The following is a 22,216-nucleotide window of genomic DNA, read 5'->3' on the forward strand; positions in this document are numbered from 1 at the left end:
GAAAAGCTTCAATAAAAAATGGCTCCTTTTTCAGCAACACTCATGGTCTGTACTACCAAATGACCTTAACATGTCAAACAGACTCAGCATTCAAAGCTGTAAAGAATAGCTTATGAAATTACTTACAGTATACTAGCGTTGCCAAACATCTTCTTTGCTCTTCGCATACTTGTGAAGTTGAGTGAACGTCATTAAGTGAGAGTGGTCCCTGTGGAATTCCCACATTGTGAATGTCAACTACCTCCGCTCCATCAAAAATCAGCGCTTTCACTTTCTCCTCTGCTTTCACTGGAAGCAAAGTTTTGGAAACAGTCACTTCAAGTATTTTAAAATTTTGTCTATTAGTCGATCAGAACAACTTTGATGATGGAACAGGCACAGAGCCACAAGTACATCAAAGCTTAGCAACATATGGAGCTTTACTGTGTTAAACGTAAAATGTTATAGCATCCGCACAGTAAATACTGGGCCTTTTATCGAAAAAATAATCAGGCCATCAGATTCTGTAAATCAATATTAGGCTCTGATTCCTAAAGTAGGTTGTGACTTGAGACACAAATAACTGGAGGTGCCCCAGCAATATGATAGGGAGGAAATCCACAACTATGATTTCATTCAGACGTACATGGAAATAGGGGGAAAAAATCACTCTGCGTGGTTGAGGTGTTCACTCTATAAATATTTATGGGCCAGAATACAGTTGGTTCTATACAAACCTGCCAATGCTCGAATTGAGCTGGGAATGTATACATGCTATTCCTGATGCTATGACTGTGAAGGAAAAATTAAACAAACAAAGCTGTCTAAAAATCATTAAGCTGTCAGTCAAAGGAGAGTTAAAAGGACTGGACTAAAATTGAATGGAAACAAAGGTTTACAAAAGGTTAGAAGGGATTTCAAAGGCTTTGAACTTTTTATGAAGGCTCAGAGACTTGAGATAAATGCTGTGTTAAAAAAATGAGACTGAGTGCTTCCTCACTGATGACCATCAAACAAACCACCACCCCCCCAAAAAATGGAGAGTGTTCTTTAAATTCAGTCCTTTAGACACAATTCTCCAGAAATGAAACGAAGAGCTGCTGCCAGTGGGAAAACCGGAGTGTTTCCCATTGGTGCCGGTTGTGCCTCCCAGGTGGGATTCACTCTCCTTTAATATGTAAAAATATAAATAATGGCCAACCCACCTTCACCGAGATTGAGACCGAATCCTTTTAAAAGGCTCTCCGATCTCCATGTTTCGGGAGAGACCCCACTCCCCCACCATCCCCCCACCACGGAAATGGTGACCCGCCCGCTGACAAGTGGAGAATCAGCAAGCCCTCAGGAAAGAGGGGATTCCTCCGCCCCCACCACTGAAATAACAGGTCACTTCCCCACTAACCCCCCCCCCCCCCCCCCCCCGGCATGGTGACCTGACTCCCCACCCCTCAGGAAAGAGAAGCATCCTTTCCCCCTCTCCCCAGCACTAAAATAACCGGCAAGAGATTGAATTTGGCACTCTCCCCTGGGATGTTGGTCTTTTGCCTGGACTGTCCCTTCTAGCCCTGGGAAGATCACTCCTGGCATGGTGATTTCAGGCAACTCGCTGATCAAAATCTTAATTCCTGTCTGTCAACTATGAAAACTTTGAGATGGCCTGATCACTTCAATCTCCATGCCCCCGGACATCAGCAGGCTTCCAAATCCCAGTAGCACTCCATTCAGCAGAACGGATACCCCTTTCTCTCTCAAAGAAACTGCAGATTTTCGAAAACCCCCTTGAAGTCCTCTGACTGACAGAAGTCAATCACTTTCACTAGAGGGTTCCCTTTTCCATAGCTACTCACTCAGTCCTAATCTTTTAACACAGCATTTATTTTAAGTCTCTGAGCCTTCATGGAAAGCTCAAAGCCTTTGAAATCCCTTCAAACCCTTTGAAAACCTTTGTTTTCATTTAATTTCAGGCCAAAAGAGAAAATGCTGGAAAATCTCAGCAGGTTTCAGTCCAGTCCTTTTAACTCTCCTTTGATTGACAGCTTCAGGAATTAAACAGCATGCAGTCAGCGTTGTTTGTTTATCTTTCTCTTTGTGGTTGAATGCATCCCAAGTACCAGCCCTCATTGTTCCGAACTGTAATGTTCACACAAAAGTAGTACTGAAAGCACTTAGCTGCTTTTGAAGTTGCCTGGAGCTGTGACGAGGTTTTTCAACTACGCCCAATTCTTTGGGCCAATGCGATTCCTGCCGGGGCAAATCCACCCCCCACGTCCGCTGAGAGCCTCTTTTAACAAGATCACACTTCTCAACCTCAAAAAAATCACCACCCACCTAAGTTTGGTCCAACTACCAAGTGCAGCATGAATTTATCCAAATGGACAAAGTTATCAGCAACCATTTCCACATATATTTTGAGTCTGAGTCATCTGGTTGGTTCAGAATTTCTAAATGATTACAGATGGACAGACACAGAGATCGGCATGTGGGCTGCAGTTCACGCTTAGGTAACATTAACCACCTTTTTGTGAGGAGATGGTGGCACAATGGTAATGTCATTGGACTAGTAACCCAGAGGTCCAGGCTAACACTCTCACTACATGGGTTCAAATCCCACACTGGAATTTGAATTCAATTAATAATTCTGGGATATAAAGCTAGTAATGGTAACCATGACAACTATCATGGGTAAAAACCGCTAAAGCCCTATAGGTAAGGAAATTTGCCATCCTTACCTGGTCTGGCCTACATGTGACTCCAGATCTGCAGCAATGCAGTTGCCTCTCAACTGTCCTCTCTCCTAGCCAATCAGTTCAAGGGGCAATTGCTCTAGGTGATGCCCACATCCCATGAAAGAATTTAGCCTCTCATTAACAGGTGACAGCAGGCCAAACAGGGTGGAGCAGTGTCAAGGCACAGTGCATGATCAGCAGTGTGGATTACAGCGGTGGTTAGGGGGTCTGTTGAGTAATAGAATATTTAGTCCAGCAGACACAGCTTACAATAAATCATGGAAGGCGATTGTTTTCTAAAATGCTGCTTTATTTCTCTGACTCATAAATGTTGCAGTGTTGTAAGGCTAAATCCTGATAATGGGGTGGCATCGTGGCACAGTATTTAGCACTGCTGCCTCACAACGTCAGGGCCTGGGTAAGATGCTCTGTCAGAGAGTCGGTGTAGACTCAATGGGACGAACAGCCTCCTTCTGCACCGTAGGGATTCTATGGATCTAACCATAACTAGTTTTCCAAAGAATGATACGCTTGGTTAGTTATTTCCACCTGGAAGCCCTGGATGAACCTGTATCTGGGGTCACCATTGCAGATGTCAGGGCAGATTTCTTGAAAGTCAACCCACGGAAAGCAACTGGCCCGGATGAGATAACCGGATGTGCACTCAGATCCTGCGCGGATCAGCTGGCGGGGGTATTCACAGACATCTTCAACCTCTCTTACAACAATTTGGGGTCCCTATTTGCTTCAAGAAGACGACCATCATCCTGCTACCTAAGAAAAATCAAGCAGCGTGCCTTAATGACTATCGGGCGGTGGCTCTGACATCCATCATTATGAAATGCTTCGAAAGGTTAGTCATGTTTTTGTTCTTTTGTTCTTTGTTCATGGCACAAATCAATTCCAGCCTCCCGGACTACCTGGATCCACTACAGTTTGCCTACTGTTGCAACAGGTCCACAGCAGATGCCATTTCCCTGGCCCTGCACTCAACCCTGAAACACTTAGATAACAAGGACACCTATGTCAGACTCCTATTTATTGCCACGAAACTCATCTCCAAACTCCATGGCCTTGGCACCTCCCTCCGCGACTGGATCCTGAACTTCCTAACTCACAGACCACAATCAGTAAGGATAGGCAAAAACACCTCCTCCACGATCATCCTCACAAGGCTGTGTTCTCAGCCCCCTACTATACTCCTAATACACCTATGACTGTGTGGCCAAATTCCCCTCCAATTCGATTTTCAAGTTTGCTGACGACATCACGGTAGTGGGTCAGATCTGAAACAGTGACGAGACAGAATAGAGGAATGAGATAGAGAATCTGGTGAACTGGTGCGGCAACAATAATCTCTCCCTCAATGTCAACAAACGAAGAAGATTGTCATCGACTTCAGGAAGCGTAAAGGAGAACATGCCCCTGTCTACATCAATGGGGACGAAGTAGAAAGGGTCGAGAGCTTCAAGTTTTGATTTATTATTGTCACATGTATTAACATACAGTGAAAAGTATTGTTTCTTGCACGCTATACAGACAAAACATACTGTTCATAGAGAAGGAAACGAGAGAGTGCAGAATGTAGTGTTACAGTCATAGCTAGGGTGTGGAGAAAGATCAACTTAATGCAAGGTAAGTCCATTCAAAAGTCTGACAGCAGCAGGGAAGAAGCTGTTCTTGAGTCGGTTGGTACGTGACCTCAGACTTTTGTATTTTTTTCCCAAAGGAAGAAGGTGGAAGAGAGAATGTCTGGGGTGCGTGGGGTCCTTAATTATGCTGGCTACTTTGCCGGGGCAGTGGGAAGTGTAGACAGAGTCAATGGATGGGAGGCTGGTTTGCGTGATGGATTGGGCTACATTCACGACCTTTTGTAGTTTCTTGCAGTCTTGGGCAGAGCAGGAGCCATACCAAGCTGTGATACAACCAGAAAGAATGCTTTCTCTGGTGCATCTGTAAAAGTTGGTGAGAGTCGTAGCTGACATGCCAAATTTCCTTAGTCTTCTGAGAAAGTAGAGGCATTGGTGGGCTTTCTTAACTATAGTATCAGCATGGAGGGACCAGGACAGGTTGTTGTTGATCTGGACACCTAAAAGGTGTTCTTCACACCAGCCTTATTTAGAGTTCAGCTCTCTCACTATAAAGCTCAGTGCTCCACACCTGGGATTTTGCAAATTGCTTCATCAAGTGTAGGCCGATGTTGGATGCCCTCCATATTTCATTCAGCTGACGAGTTTTTGAGCACAGTAAGAAGTCGCACAACACCAGGTTAAACTCCAATTAGCAGGCAGTTTCTAGCCTTGTTTTGATTTCAGTGCTGCTGTCACCATAAACGATACATAGAATCATAGAGCAAATCATTGAATCCCAACAGTGCAGAAAGAGGCCGTTCAGCCTATCGAGCCTGCACCGATAACAATCCCATCCAGGCTCTATCCCCGTAACCCCACATATCTAACCTGATAATCCCCCTGACACTAAGCGGCAATTTAGCATGGCCAATCCACCTAACCCACACATCTTTGGACTGTGGGAGGAAACCAGAGTACCCGGAGGAAGCCCAGACAGACAAGGGGAGAACATGCAAACTCCACACAGACAGTCACCCGAGGCTGGAATTGAACCCGGGTCCCTAGCACTGTGGGGCAGCAGTGCTAACCATTGTGCCACCGTGCCACCCTACGATGCTTCCATCACGGGTGAAGATGTTAAGTCCCTTTTGAAATTCAGTCATGGAGGACTAAATGTTATGACTTCATTTTTTAAAAATTTGTTTATGAAGAGAAAAAGATTGGTGAAGACAAAGGTTACAGTTAGAATCAGATGAATTCATAATAGGCAACAAAGAGATGGCAGACCAGCTGAACAAATACTTTGGATTTGTCTTCACTAAGGATGACACAAATAACCTTCCAGAAATACTAAGGGACAGGGGATAGGGCCTGGGTGGGATTGTTGTTGGTGTATACTCAATGGCCAAATGGCCTCCTTCTGCACTGTGGGGATTCTATGATTCTTGTGCAACAAGGTACAGTCATCGTGAGTCTGATGCAACAAGGCACACTCCAGAGGGGACCTGGGACATACATGAGAAGAGCAAGCAACTGTCTCTTTCTTAAACAGAGAGAAAAGTCCTTCCTGTTCCAACCAGAGCCTAAGACAGGAAGTGTAAGTTAGAACAGTTAATTCTATTTAAATTCAGAAAGTGAAGTAAAGAGAGGGAAAGATAGATGGGATTAAGAGAGAAATAGATAAAAGTGAAAGACATTTTTAGTTTAATTTTTTTAAATTTCCAGCAGTAAAGGAATGAGGCTCTATAGTTGTAAAAGTTCATTTTCAATGCCAGGAAGTTAAAAACAAAATAAAAGCAAATTACTGCAGAAAAGAGCTGACATTTTGAGTCCAGACTATCCTTTGACAAAGGGTCGTCTGGACTGGAAACATCAGCTCTTCTCTCTCCTGACAGATGCTGCCAAACCTGCTGAGATTTTCCAGCATTTTTTCTCTTTTGGTTTCAAATGCCAGGGGGTTGCTTGGTTGTGATTAAGACTTATCACACGGTTAAAAATTCCCTCACACTTGAATGGACAAGCCGTATATTTTTCCGCTGACATGTTTAATGGAACTTTATGCTCTTCATGTACTTGACTGCCACATTTCTCAGTGTGGCACTGATATAGTGAAGCTCATGAAGGAGCAGGACAAATGTTTTGTACATTTGATTGCTCATGTATATACACCAGAAGTGATGTCTAATTTACTCTCAATATGTGAGCGCTGAAAGAGTCACCATTATTCCTATTCAAGCCTAAATTCTTTCATTTTCTTTCTCTTCCTCTTTCTTTCATTTCCATCTTTTACTCCTTTCTCTTTTTTTTGCATTTTCTGTCTTCTTACCAGCTATCAGATGAGACGTTGAACTAAATTCCTATACGGCCCCTCACATGGGCTTAAAAGCTCCCTGGGTCCTAATCAAAGAGGAATTGGCCCAAACTTCTGATGATAATTTATCCCTCAAGAAACACTTTCAAAAACAGTATTTGTGGGACCTTACTGTATGCAAACCCCCCAATATATTTGCCAATAAAACAACAGTGACTGCACTTTAAAAGGAAGTCACTGGCTCTGATGCAATTACGAACATCATGAGGACATGAAACATTCTGTTAACACAAGTTCATTTTGTCTTTGCACAGAAAGCAAAAGTGTATACTGCATGACATTTCATTAACAGATGATTGTCTTGAAGTTGTAATATTGCTGAACCTTCAATTTTCTCAAATTTGGTACTAAATGAACAATTGTTTATTAAACAAAAATCATTAAGATTTACTCGCAAGTGATTCAGCCAACCTAAATGTTTTGTTAATTCTACTTATTGCAGACTACTGCAGAATGTGACCATAAATGTACCTTTTTGGGAGTAAAAATATTTGTTTTCTTTCATTAACATAGAACCATAGAAAATTACAGCTCAGAAACAGGCCTTTTGGCCCTTCTTGTCTGTGCCAAACCATTTTTTGCCTAGTCCCACTGACCTGCACTTGGACCATATCCCTCCACACCCCTCTCATCCATGAACCCGTCCAAGTTTTTCTTAAATGTTAAAAGCATTTACCACTGTATCCGGCAGCTCATTCCACACTCCCACCACTCTCTGCATGAAGAAGCCCCCGCTAATATTCCCTTTAAACTTTTCTCCTTTCATCCTTAACCCATGCCCTCTGGTTTTTTTCTGCCCTAGCCTCAGTGGAAAAAGCCTGCTTGCATTCACTCTATCTATACCCATCAAAATCTTATACACCTCTATCAAATCTCCCCTCATTCTTCTACGCTCCAGGGAATAAAGTCCCAACCTATTCAATCTCTCTCTGTAACTCAGTCTCTCAAGTCCCGGCAACATCCTTGTGAACCTTCTCTGCACTCTTTCAACCTTATTTACATCCTTCCTGTAACTAGGTGACCAAAACTGTACACAATACTCTAAATTCGGCCTCACCAATGCCTTATATAACCTTACCATAACACTCCAACTTTTATACTCGATACTCCGATTTATAAAGGCCAATGTACCAAAGGCACTCTTTACGACCCTATCCACATGTGACGTCACTTTTAGGGAATTCTGTACCTGTATTCCCAGAGCCCTCTGTTCAACTGCACTCTTCAGAGTCCTACCATTTACCCTGTACGTTCTACTTTGGTTTGTCCTTCCAAAGTGCAATATCTCACACTTGTCTGCGTTAAATTCCATTTGCCATTTTTCAGCCCAATTTTCTAGTTGGTCCAAATCCCTCTGCAAGCTTTGAAAACCTTCCTCACTATCCACTACATCTCCAATCTTTGTATCATCAGCAAATTTGCTGATCCAATTTACCACATTATCATCCAGATCATTGATATAGATGACAAACAACAATGGACCCAACACCGATCCCTGCGGCACACCACTAGTCACAGGCCTCCACTCAGAGAAGCAATCCTCCACAACCACTCTCTGGCTTCTTCCATTGAGCCAGTGTCTAATCCAATTTACTACCTCCCCATGTATACCCAGCGACTGAACCTTCCTAACTAACCTCCCATGAGGGACCTTGTCAAAGGCCTTGCTGAAATCCAGGTAGACAACATCCACCGCCTTCCCTTCATCCACTTTCCTGGTAACCTCCTCGAAAAACTCTAATAGATTGGTCAAACATGACCTACCACGCACAAAGCCATGTTGACTTTCCCTAATAAGTCCCTGTCTTTCCAAATATTTGTAGATCCTATTTCTTAATACTCCTTCCAATAATGTACGTACTACTGACGTCAAACCTACCGGCCTATAATTTCCTGCATTACTTTTTGAGCCTTTTTTAAACAACGAAACAACATGAGCCACCCTCCAATCATCCGGCACCTCCCCCGTGAATACTGACATTTTAAATATGTCTGCCAGTGCCCCTGCAAGTTCAACAACTAGCTTCCCTCAAGGTCCATGGGAATACCCTGTCCGGTCCTGGGGATTTATCCACTCTGATTTGCCTCAAGACAGCAAGCACCTCCTCCCCTTTAATCTGTCAAGGTTCCATGACCTCCCTACCTGTTTGCCCTATTTCCGTAGACTCCATGCCCGTTTCCTCAGTAAATACGGATGCAAAAAAACCATTTAGTATCTCCACCATCTCTTTTGGTTCCATGCACAGTCTACCACTCTGGTCTTCAAGAGGACCAATTTTATCCCTCACTATCCTTTTGCTCCTAACATACCTATAGAAGCTCTTTGGATTTTCCTTCACTCTGTCTGCCAAAGCAACCTCATGTCTTCTTTTAGCCCTCCTGATTTCCCTCTTAAGTAGCTTCTTGCACTTTTTATACTCCTCGAGCATCTGATGTGCTCCTTGCTGCCTGTACATTTCATACAACTCTCTCTTCCTCTTAATCAGTGTTACAATCTCCTCGAGAACCAAGGTTCCTTATTCCTATTTACTTTGCCTTTAATCCTGACAGGAACATACAAACTCTGCACTCTCAAAATTTCTCCTTTGAAGGCCTCCCACTTTCCATTTACACCCTTACCAGAGAACAGCCTGTGCCAATCCACACTTCCCAGATCCCTTCGCATTTAATCAAATTTGGCTTTCTTCCAGTTCAGAACTTCAACCCGAGGACCAGATCTATCCTTATCCATGATCAGGTTGAAACTAATGGCATTATGATCACTGGATCCAAAGTGTTCCCTCACACTCACATCCATCACCTGCCCTAACTCATTTCCCAATAAGAGATCCAATATCGCATCCTCTCTAGTTGGCACCTCTATATACTGATGTAGAAAATTTTCCTGAACACATTTTACAAACTCTAACCCGTCTAAACCTTTAACAGTATGCGAGTCCCAATCTATATGTGGAAAATTAAAATCTCCTACTATCACAACTTTGTGTTTCTTGCAGTTGTCAGCTATCTCTCTGCTGATTTGCTCCTCCAATTCTCGCTGACTATTGGGTGATCTATAATACAACCCCATTAATGTGGTCATACCTTTCCTGTTTCTCAGCTCCACCCATAGGGCCTCTGTAGACAAGCTCCCTAATCTATCCTGCCTGAGTACCGCTGTAACATTTTCCCTGACCAACAATGCCACACCCCCCCCACCTTTTATCCCTCTGCCTCTATCCCACCTGAAACACTGGAACCCTGGAACATTGAGCTGCCAGTCCTGCCCCTCCTGTAGCCAAGTTTCACTAATGGCTATAATGTCATATTTCCAGTGTCTCTCCACGCCTTCAGCTCATCACATATTGATCAATGTTGTATTTTTCAATTGGACATTGAGATACTACAAAAAGATAACCAAAGTCCTTTAAATCTGTTACTGCCATCTCAATGGAACAGACATGATCAAATAGATAGGGGTAGATTTTTACATGGGATTGCAGGTACTTTCTTTAAAGCTCATGGGAATGTAAGTAATGTCTTGAGATGGATAGAAATCTGGTTAGCAGATAGGAAGCAAAGAGTTGGCATAAATGGGTCTTTTTCTGATTGGCAGTCAATCCTAGCAGGGATCTGTGCTAGGACCCCAACTGTTCACATTATATATTAATGATTTGGAAGAGGAAACTGAATGTATTATCTCCAAATTTGCAGACGATACAAAGTTGGGTGAGAGGGTGAGCTATGAGGAGGATGCAGAGATGCTTCACCATGATTTGGACAGGCTGAGTGTGTGGGCATCTGCATGGCAGATGCAGTATAATGTGGATAAATGTGAGGTTATCCACTTTGGGAGCAATAATAAGACAGATTATTACTTGAATGGGTGTAAATTGAGAGAGGTAGATACTTAATGAGACCTTGGAGTCCTCATGCATCAGTCACTGAAAGTAAGCGCGCAGATACAGCAGGCAGTAAAGAAGGCAAATGGTATGTTAGCCTTCATAGCGAGAGGATTTGAGTATAGGGATAGAGGTGTTTTGCTGCAATTGTATGGGGTGTTGGTGAGGCCACACCTGGAGTATTGTGTGCAATTTTGGTGTCCTTAACTGAGGAAGGATATCCTTGCTATACAGTGAGTACGACAAAGGTTTACCAAGCTAATTCCTGAGATGATAGGTCTGTCATATGAGGAGAGACTAAATCGGTTAGGATTATATTCACTGGAGTTTAGAAGAGTGAGAGAGGATTTCATAAAAACTTACAAAATTCTAACAGGGTTAAACAGGGTAGATTCAGAAAGAATGTTCCCAATGGTGGAGGAGTCCAGAATTAGGCGGCCATAGTTTGAGAATAAGGGGTAAACTTTTTAGGACTGAGGTGAGGAAAAATTTCTTCACCCAGAGGGTGGTGAATGTGTCGAATTCACTACCACAGAATATTGTTGAGGCCAAGAAGAAATTAGATACAGCTCTTGGGACTAAAGAGATCAAGGGATATGGGAGGAAGGCGGGGGATCAGAATATTGAATTTGATGATTAGCCATGACCAAAATGAATGGCTGAGCAGGTTTGAAGGGCCGAAAAGCCTATTCCTGCTTCTTGTTTCTATGTTTCATTAACATTCAGTGAAATGTATAAAGGATCGTAAACAAGTGGAAATCAGCAGAAACTGCCACGAGCCAATAAAATCACCAAACTCACACAATATATTTCTTCTGTTCAGCTTGAAAATGAACGCATTGACTCATTTAATCATCATTCATGCACATCAGATACAACGACCCTGATTTTACTGGCACGGCCGCCCCGAAATCGAGGCGGGCGAGGCTCGTAGAACGGAATTTCCCGCCGGCCTCGGGCGCAACCTTACGAGCCTCGGGCGGCCGTGCAGGTACAATCAGGGCCAACTGAAGGGATTTTATGGCCTTGCCCAATCCAAGACCGGAAAATCCCACCAGAGGTCAACGGACCTTCCCCTTGTCCACCCCTCATCCGCTCCAATTTCGTAGCGGGCAGGGTGGTAGAATTCTGGCGGACAAGTTCCTGGACATATATTGGAAGCATCTCTTTGATTTGATTTATTATTGTCACATGCATTGGGATACAATGAAAAGTATTGTTTCTTGCGCGCTATACAGACAAAGCATACCATTCATAGAGAAGAAAAGGAGAGAGTTCAGAATGTAGTGTTACAGCCATAGCTAGTAGAGAAAGCTCAACTTACATAGAACATAGAACAGTACAGCACAGAACAGGCCCTTCGGCCCACGATGTTGTGCCGAGCTTTATCTGAAACCAAGATCAAGCCATCCCACTCCCTATCATCCTGGTGTGCTCCATGTGCCTATCCAATAACCGCTTAAATGTCCCTAAAGTGTCTGACTCCACTATCACTGCAGGCAGTCCATTCCACACCCCAACCACTCTCTGCGTAAAGAACCTACCTCTGATATCCTTCCTATATCTCCCACCACGAACCCTATAGTTATGCCCCCTTGTAATAGCTCCATCCACCCGAGGAAATAGTCTTTGAACGTTCACTCTATCTATCCCCTTCATCATTTTATAAACCTCTATTAAGTCTCCCCTCAGCCTCCTCCGCTCCAGAGAGAACAGCCTTAGCTCCCTCAACCTTTTCTCATAAGACCTACCCTCCAAACCAGGCAGCATCCTGGTAAATCTCCTCTGCACTCTTTCCAGCACTTCCGCATCCTTCTTATAGTGAGGTGACCAGAACTGCACACGATATTCCAAATGTGGTCTCATCAAGGTCCTGTACAGTTGCAGCATAACCCCACGGCTCTTAAACTCCAAACCCCTGTTAATAAAAGCTAACACACTATAGGCCTTCTTCACAGCTCTATCCACTTTAGTGGCAACCTTTAGAGATCTGTGGATATGGACCCCAAGATCTCTCTGTTCCTCCACAGTCTTCAGAACCCTACCTTTGACCCTGTAATCCACATTTAAATTAGTCCTACCAAAATGAATCACCTCACATTTATCAGGGTTAAACTCCATTTGCCATTTTTCAGCCCAGCTTTGCATCCTATCTATGTCTCTTTGCAGCCTACAACAGCCCTCCACCTCATCCACTACTCCACCAATCTTGGTGTCATCAGCAAATTTACTGATCCACCCTTCAGCCCCCTCCTCTAAGTCATTAATAAAAATCACAAAGAGCAGAGGACCAAGCACTGATCCCTGTGGCACTCCGCTAGCAACCTGCCTCCAGTCCGAAAATTTTCCATCCACCACCACCCTCTGTCTTCGATCAGATAGCCAGTTACCTATCCAATCGGCCAACTTTCCCTCTATCCCACACCTCCTCACTTTCATCATAAGCCGACCATGGGGGACCTTATCAAACGCCTTACTAAAATCCATGTATATGACATCAACTGCCCTACCTTCATCAACACACTTAGTTACCTCCTCAAAAAATTCAATCAAATTTGTGAGGCACGACTTGCCCTTCACGAATCCGTGCTGACTATCCCGGATTAATCCGCATCTTTCTAAATGGTCGTAAATCCCATCCCTAAGGACCTTTTCCATCAATTTACCAACCACCGAAGTAAGACTAACCGGTCTATAATTACCAGGGTCATTTCTATTCCCTTTCTTAAACAGAGGAACAACATTCGCCATTCTCCAGTCCTCTGGCACCATCCCCGTGGACAGCGAGGACCCAAAGATCAAAGCCAAAGGCTCTGCAATCTCATCCCTTGCCTCCCAAAGAATCCTAGGATATATTTCATCAGGCGCAGGGGACTTATCGACCTTCAGTTTATTCAAAACTGCCAGGACATCCTCCCTCCGAACATCTATTTCCTCCAGCCTATTAGCCTGTAACACCTTCTCTTCCTCAAAAACATGGCCCCTCTCCTTGGTGAACACTGAAGAAAAGTATTCATTCATCACCTCGCCTATCTCTACTGACTCCATACACAAGTTCCCACTACTGTCCTTGACCGGCCCTAACCTCACCCTGGTCATTCTTTTATTCCTCACATAAGAGTAAAAAGCCTTGGGGTTTTCCGTGATCCGACCCGCCAAGGACTTCTCATGTCCCCTCCTAGCTCTCCTAAGCCCCTTTTTCAGCTCGTTCCTTGCTAACTTGTAACCCTCAATCGAGCCATCTGAAACTTGTTTCCTCATCCCTACATAAGCTTCCCTCTTCCTTTTCACAAGACATTCCACCTCTTTCGTGAACCATGGTTCCCTCACTCGGTCATTTCCTCCCTGCCTGACAGGGACATACCTATCAAGGACACACAGTATTTGTTCCTTGAAAAAGTTCCACTTTTCATTAGTGCCTTTCCCTGACAGTTTCTGTTCCCAACTTATGCCCCCTAATTCTTGCCTAATCACATCATAATTACCTCTACCCCAATTGTGAACCTTGCCCTGCCGTACGGCCCTATCCCTCTCCATTGCAATAACAATTAACACCGAATTGTGGTCACTATCTCCAAAGTGCTCTCCCACAACCAAATCTAACACTTGGCCCGGTTCATTTCTCAGTACCAAATCCAATGTGGCCTCACCTCTTGTCGGCCTATCCACATATTGTGTCAGGAAACCCTCCTGCACACACTGCACAAAAACTGCCCCATCCGAACTATTTGACCTACAAAGGTTCCAATCAATATTTGGAAAGTTAAAGTCCCCCATGACAATTACCCTCCACACCTATCCATAATCTGCTTAGCAATTTCTTCCTCCACATCTCTATTACTATTTGGGGGCCTATAGAAAACTCCTAACAACGTGACCGCTCCTTTCCTATTAATGTAAGATATGTAAGATATGTCCATTCAGAAGTCTGATGGCAGCAGGGAAGATGTTGAGTCAGTTGGTATGTGACCTCAGACTTTTAATTTTAATGTGATTTTTAATGTGATTCATTTGGATGCCATGCATTCAAAAAATCAGACTGTTCATTGCAGGTCTTGATGAGGACACATTTTTTTAAAAGTTCAAAAATTTGGAATTTAATTTTGCACTTATTTTGAAATATGCATAATTGCAGAAAATGTCAGACCGTCCCACTGGATATTTACTTCATACAGTAAGGAGTCTAACAACACCAGGTTAAAGTCCAACAGGTTTATTTGGTAGCAAACGCCACACGTGCTGTTGTTAGACTCCTTACTGTGTTTACCCCAGTCCAACGCCGGCATTTCCACATATTTGCTTTATGACAGGATTAAACCTGTCTCTAGACTGGAAATTCAACCTGAGTGATCATCACCTAACTTTGACACCTTTGCGTATGTAATTACCACTTAGAATAAGTGTCCACAGCTTTATGAATATTAGAAGATGGACTGTTCTACTTTAGCAATAGCTTGTTCCTATAAAAAGGCAGAAGTTCCCTTCTGGGGAGCTCCAACAAACTTTGCCTGTCTTTTGATTGATGATTGCAGTTAAGCAGAATGTTCGCAAAAGTAAAACTAACCTGCTTTACATTTCAGAACCTTTGTTTTGCCCATTGATTCTTGCCGTAAACCAAAACTTCATGTTCAAATGAAGCGTAACTGATGATTTTGTTATCCTGTCTCAAAGACAGAGGCACAATGAGTTTCAAACACCATTTTGATCTCTCTGGGCATGAATTTTTTTTTTGAATTACAATGATACTTTTCCTTATGTGTCAAGTTTTAATGCATCACAGATGTATTCCTTGTAAATGTGTTTGCAGACTTATTGAAATACAAAATTTTTTAAAAACTGGGTATATTTTCATCCATTCATTTGCTTGCATTTTGCTTTAGTCAAGACTTTCTTAACTCAAAAGCAGGAAGAACGTTCCTCCAGTCATTGCCTCTGGTCACCCAGCAGGGAAAATGATTTCACTGGCAGATGGTCACTACCTATTTATCTGTTCCTGCAAAAGCAAATGCTTCAGTTTGAGACAGTGATTAATTTATCCTCCTGGGTAAGAACTTGCTAAGCTTGCTCAACTGAAATAAATGTAAATAGCCCCAAATTAAGGTAATGTAGCAGCCGTGAGACCCAGCTGCTGGCTTCATTATTAAGGTAGAAACAGGCTTGTTCACGCTGCAAGGTTGTCCCTTTGCTGCAGCTCCACTGCAATGCCACCAGGAGCACTGTTCCTCAGGTACAGGAACACCTGTCCTGGGACAGGTCTAGAGAAAATGTGCCTCAGGCAGGTTGGCAAAGTAACCACAGCTCCCACCTTGCTTCCTTTGAAAATGCTACCTTACAACACAGCGAAACATAGAATCATAGAATCCCTAATGGACCACAGAGCAAATATCTTATCCTTCTAGCAATGTCTGTACCTTTGGGAAATGCATAGAAGTTGAGTATCCCTTTGCGTACTGTAAACCTACAATGAAGATCCAATGAAGGCACAGTGCTGAGCACTGCTGCCTCACAGCGCCAAGGACGTGGGTTCAATTCCGAGGAAGAGGCCGTTCGGCCCATTGAGTCTGCACCAACCCTCTGACAGAGTATCTTACCCAGGCCCTCCTCCCCCGCCCTATCCCCGTAATCCCACACATTTCCCATGGCCAATCCATCTAATTTACATACCAAGGGGCAATTTAGCATGGCCAGTCTACTTAATCCATACATCTTTGGGGTGTGGGAGGAAACCGGAGCACCCAGAGGAAATGCAAACAAGGGGAGGATGTGCAAACTCCACAAAGACAGTCACCCAAGGCTGGAATTGAACCTGCATCCCTGGCGCTGTGAGGCAGCAGTGCTAACCACTGTGCTTCCATTGGCTCTTCATTGTCGGTTTTCAGTACTGCAGAGGGATATTCAACTTCTAATGCACTTCCCAAAGGTACAGACATTTCTAGTAGGCCAAGATATTTGCCCTGCGGTCTATTAAATGAAATCTACAACAAACAGTAAGCATGCTGTCCACGCCAGATGCTACATGTTCACATAATCATGCAGGGTGGGTACTGTTCTGTAAAATGCAAGAGAATGGTGCATACAGTTGTTTGCAGACAGTTGCAGAGCCAAAGCTAACTCCTGATGAGGAGAGGAAGATTCAGTGCACAGTGACAATAGAGAGAGTGCAGGAAGGTGAAACAGGGTATAGCAAAGCGCTCAAGCAAGTTTACCTCTCATTTAGATTCAGTGGGACATTTCAATCCAGCAGGGAGCTATGGAACCATAGTAAAATTTCACATCAGAAATTGGCGTCTCTCATCGTGTCACCCATTATTTATCAAGTTTATTGAATGGCTTGATTTAATCATGTCATTGCTGCAATGATCATAGTTTTGTATCTTTACACAAAGGAAATGAGACACAAGAGCTGGAAAAAACAAAGCAAAACCTGAGTTGAATCCTTGGAGCCATACTTGAAAAGGCAATCACCCAGAAAGGCATATACGGTACAGTGATAAATAACAGTGCAGGAGATAGCATAGAGCACAGAGCGCAAATTGTGGAGCAGTGTCCCTCAGGCTATATGTAACCAATTGTCTTAATTGCTTACATGAAAGCACATCTGGGAGATTGCCAGCCAAGTCAATGTGATGGCCAATTTTTAAATAGTACATTTTTTTTTGTCATTTATACAGATAATGGTCTAATACTTTCGAAAATGTCCAGGTAATCGCTGTTGCAAAAAGATGCCTACTGATTTCTGGCTCCAAAATACACAAAGCAGACACCAAATGTGGCTAGGTTTTATTGCCAGAGTGAACATGGTGTTAATTACGCAGAGGAATGATTAAGTCCTTGTGCGACTTAAATAAGAGCACTAAAGACCCATACACTATAAAATTGCAAAATATATGGACGTGAGATATAGTTGTGAAAATATATTTAAAAAGCTTTTCTGACACGACATAACAAATAAAACAGAAGTGCAAATAAAATTGTTATGCAGAGATAGATCATACACCGGCAATGTTTTTATGGCACCATTCCTGAGTTCACTGTGCCTTTCCCGAATGGCTTTCAACCTTCCATAAACTCTGCAGCCTGCATCCTAACCTGCACCCATCACCTCTTGCTTGCTGATCTATATTGGCTCCCAGCTGCCTCACGTTTCAATTTTAAAATTTTCATCCCCTTGTTGAAATCCTTCCATGGCCTCACTCTTCCACATCTTGTTAATCTCTTTGGTATTCCTCAAATCCTAGCATCTTGTGCATGCTTCATTCCTTTTCTCTCCCAACCACAGGTGGCCATGTTTTCAATTGTCTAACTCCCAGGTCTTGGAATTTCCTCCTTAAACCTCTCTTTCCATTTCTCATTTTTTAAGACATTGCTTAAAATTTACCATTTTGACAAAGATTTTAATCACCTGATCTAATAGCTCCTTCTTTGTCAAGGCATCAATCTTTATCACACCTTGTGAAGCACCGAGGGACATTGTTTAAGTTAAAGGTGTGATATAAATTCTGCTGTTGGATACAAACAGTTATGTAGAAAAATGACCATGTCCAGATATTAACTTGGAGGTACGCTTCATCTTTTATGGCAACTATTCAAGTACTTCCTTGGCAGCATATAATTTAATGGGGAATTTCCAGGTCATTGTAGCTACCTTTAAATTCTGGGTCAAGAAGATAGCACCTATAGCTGCTTGTAAGTTTCAGGTACTTTCAGAGACTGGCTTTTTTTTTAACCTCTCCTTTTTCAAAAGTTAGATCTTACCTGTAATGAAGTCTGACATTTTGAAAGTATACTTTGGAACACAATGCTTAGAGGGCCTGATTTTACCAAAACTTCGTGCCCGTTTTCGGGCGTGAAATCGCGGTAAAGTTGGGCATCGGGCCTATACTGCGATCTGCACCCGATTCCGAGCAGATCGCGGCTTTGCTGACACCCCATTCAACCCCTCCCCTCCCCACCGCAGACTGGCAGCGAACCCCCCCCCCCCTCCCCCCGACCAGAGGACGATCTGGGTCCCGCCCCCCTCCTCCTCCTACCTCCTCCCCCCCCCCCCCCCCCCCCCCGCCGGGACCAGAGGATGATCGTCAGAGAGCCGCTCTCTCCGCTTTCTGCTTCTTTTTTCTTTCGCGCACAGGCGCGGTCTGTCAGATTTCTTTTGAACTGCGCATGCGCAGTTCAGAGCTCCGATCGGTCCGCCAGCGCTAAGTCCCGCCCACAGCGCGAATCAGACCGGAGCCGGCAAATCACGTATGGGCGCGCTGGAAAGAGGATTCCAGGCGCGGATCTATTTGATGCCCAGATTCGGCACTTAGACTCAAAATGGTAAAATCAGGCCCAGAATGTCATATTCCAGAAAACTAGATGCTAAATGGTAAAACTGGAGCCAATCTTTCGACATTTTTGAATTTACAGAGTTATAGAGTCATAGAGGTTTACAGCATGGAAACAGGCCCTTCGGCCCAACTTGTCCATGCCGCCCTTTTTTTTTAAACCCCTAAGCTAGTCCCAATTGCCCGCATTTGGCTCATATCCCTCTATACCCATCTTCCCGATGTAACTATCTAAATGCTTTTTAAAAGACAAAATTGTACCTACCTCTGCTACTACCTCTGGCAGCTTGTTCCAGATACTCACCACCCTCTGTGTGAAACAACTGCCCCTCTGGACACCTCCATACCTCTCCCCCCAAACCCATGCCCTCCAGTTTTAGACTCCCCTACCTTTGGGAAAAGACATCGACTATCTAGCTGATCTATACCCCTCATCATTTTATAGACCTCTATAAGGTCACCCCTCAGCTTCCTAGGCTCCAGAGAAAAAAGTCCCAGTCTATCCAGCCTCTCCTTATAACTCAATTAAGCAAGTCCCAGTAGCATCCCAGTAAATCTTTTCTGCACTCTTTCTAGTTTAATAATATCCTTTCTATAATAGGTGACCAGAAGTGCAGTCTTCCAAGTATTCTAAGTGTGGCCTTACCAATGTTTTGTACAACTTTAACAAGATATCCCAACTCCTGTATTCAATGTTCTGACCGATGAAACCAGGCATGCCGAATGCCTTCTTCACCATTCTGTCCACCTATGACTCCACTTTCAAGGAGCTATGAACATGTACCCCTAGATCTTTTTGTTCTGTAACTCTCCCCAACGCCCTACCATTAACTGAGTAAGTCCTGCCCTGGTTCAATCTACCAAAATGCATCACCTCGCATTTGTCTAAAATAAACTCCATCTGCCATTCGTCAGCCCACTGGCCCAATTGATCAAGATCCCGTTGCAATTGGAGATAGCTTTCTTCACTGTCCACTATGCCACTAATCTTAGTGTCATCTGCAAACTTACTAACCATGCCTCCTATATTCTCATCCAAATCATTAATATAAATGACAAATAACAGTGGACCCAGCACTGATCCCTGAGTTACACATTACACGGTAAGAAGTCTCACAACACCAGGTTAAAGTCCAACAGGTTTATTTGGTAGCAAATACCATAAGCTTTCGGAGCACTGCTCCTTCGTCAGATGGAGTGGAAATGTGCTCTCAAACAGTGCAAACAGACAAAATCAAGTTGCAGAATACTGATTAGAATGCGAATCCTACAGCCAGTCAGGTATTAAAGGTACAGACAATGTGGGTGGAGGGAACATTAAACACAGGTTAAAGAAATGTGTATTGTCTCCAGACAGAACAGCTAGTGAGATTCTACAAGTCCAGGGGGCAAGCTGTGGGGGTTACTGATAATGTGACATAAATCTAACATCCCGGTTTAGGCCGTCCTCATGTGTGTGGAACTTGGCTATCAGTTTCTGCTCAGCGACTCTGCGCTGTCGTGTGTCGTGAAGGCCGCCTTGGAGAACGCTTACCTGAAGATCCAAGGCTGAATGCCCGTGACTGCTGATGTGCTCCCCCACAGGAAGAGAACAGTCTTGCCTGGTGATTGTTGAGCGGTGTCGTGCCATCATCTCACGTGAGAACACCATCTACCAGGTACACGGTACCTACTGTTGCAACTCGGCCAACATTGTCTACCTGATACGCTGCAGGAAAGGATGTCCCGAGGCATGGTACATTGGGGAAACCATGCAGACGCTACAACAACGGATGAATGAACACCGCTCGACAATCACCAGGCAAGACTGTTCTCTTCCTGTGGGGGAGCACTTCAGCAGTCACGGGCATTCAGCCTTGGATCTTCAGGTAAGCGTTCTCCAAGGCGGCCTTCACGACACACGACAGCGCAGAGTCGCTGAGCAGAAACTGATAGCCAAGTTCCGCACACATGAGGACGGCCTAAACCGGCATGTTGGATTTATGTCACATTATCAGTAACCCCCACAGCTTGCCTCCTGGGCTTGTAGAATCTCACTAGCTGTTCTGTCTGGAGACAATACATATTTCTTTAACCTGTGTTTAATGTTCCCTCCACCCACATTGTCTGTACCTTTAAGACCTGGCTGGCTGTAGGATTCGCATTCTAATCAGTATTCTGCAACTTGATTCTGTCTGTTTGCACTGTTTGAGAGCACATTTCCACTCCATCTGACGAAGGAGCAGTGCTCCGAAAGCTTATGGTATTTGCTACCAAATAAACCTGTTGGACTTTAACCTGGTGTTGTGAGACTTCTTACTGTGTTCACCCCAGTCCAACGCCGGCATCTCCACATCATGATTACACATTACAAGCATACCCCTCCGAAACTAACAACCACAGTTTTAGTCTGTCTTTATTTGTAGAGGCTCAATTGAATCTTCAGTTAATGCCACTATCTGCAAATAATTAATTGTTAAAAATTAATATGCAATGAATATCGAGCGTTCTAGATGAAAGGCTTACATATGTAAATACCAAGATAGAGAAAGAGTAATGTATGGCGGATAGGCATTTCCCGTTGGCTAAATCATCCTGCCTCATAGCTCTGAATTTCACACCGAATAGGAAGGCACAGCTTAAAATGAGTGTTGATTGCTATGACATGAATCAACTCCATAGGCAACAATTACTGAAGAGTTTGGAAAATAGTATGACTGAAGAAATTGGAATAGATGTCAAATGACTGCAATGTGATTTACCTATCACTGAATCTGTGATTAACATATCATATAGCAATGTATCCATACATAAGGGCAAAATAGTAACGACATTATAGGATTCATATGGGCTATGGCATCTTTTGTCAATGTTCCTACAGTATTTCTGTAGACTTTAGGACTTTTTGACTTCAAACTGCAAGATACAATCTTGGCCAGCTTCAATCACTCAGTGAATGGTTCCAGGCAACCATAAGAGAAGGATTTTTGAAGCTTTTGATGCCCACTATTCTACGGTCACACAGGAAAACCCAACAGAGGACTCCTGGTACTGAGCCAGATCCATTGGGGTTCGTCACAGACACAGTGAATGCATCTATTGTACTGCATTCAGCTCATCAATTACCTATACAACTATCACCACATTACTCCCTCACCTCGGGTAACCAAAATGAAGTTGAAGGAACAAAGACAGGAGCAAAAAATGTCTACACCGCAAACTGAGAAGCATATTTTGCATTATTGTTCCTTGATTCTTTTGAAAGCAAAGAGATAGATGCCCAAAAGCCAAAAAGATTATGGGTGGGATATTACAGCCTCGTTCAAGACTCAAGACCAGAAAATCCCACCCGAGGTCAACGGACATTTCCAGTGTCCACCCCTCG

The 22,216-nt window shown here is 43.6% G+C and overlaps 1 protein-coding gene across 1 annotated transcript in view; it reads right to left on the reverse strand.

The window, feature by feature from the left end:
• Positions 1-22,216, reverse strand: part of LOC144506362 (uncharacterized) — a 183,797-nt gene that overhangs the window by 155,965 nt on the left and 5,616 nt on the right. The window contains exon 2 of the mRNA XM_078232374.1: positions 127-288. Within this exon, the coding sequence (XP_078088500.1) occupies positions 127-288 (162 nt within the window). The remainder of the gene's footprint in view (positions 1-126; positions 289-22,216) is intronic.

The sequence above is a fragment of the Mustelus asterias genome, chromosome 17, assembly GCF_964213995.1.
Source record: "Mustelus asterias chromosome 17, sMusAst1.hap1.1, whole genome shotgun sequence".
Lineage (NCBI taxonomy): Eukaryota > Metazoa > Chordata > Chondrichthyes > Carcharhiniformes > Triakidae > Mustelus > Mustelus asterias.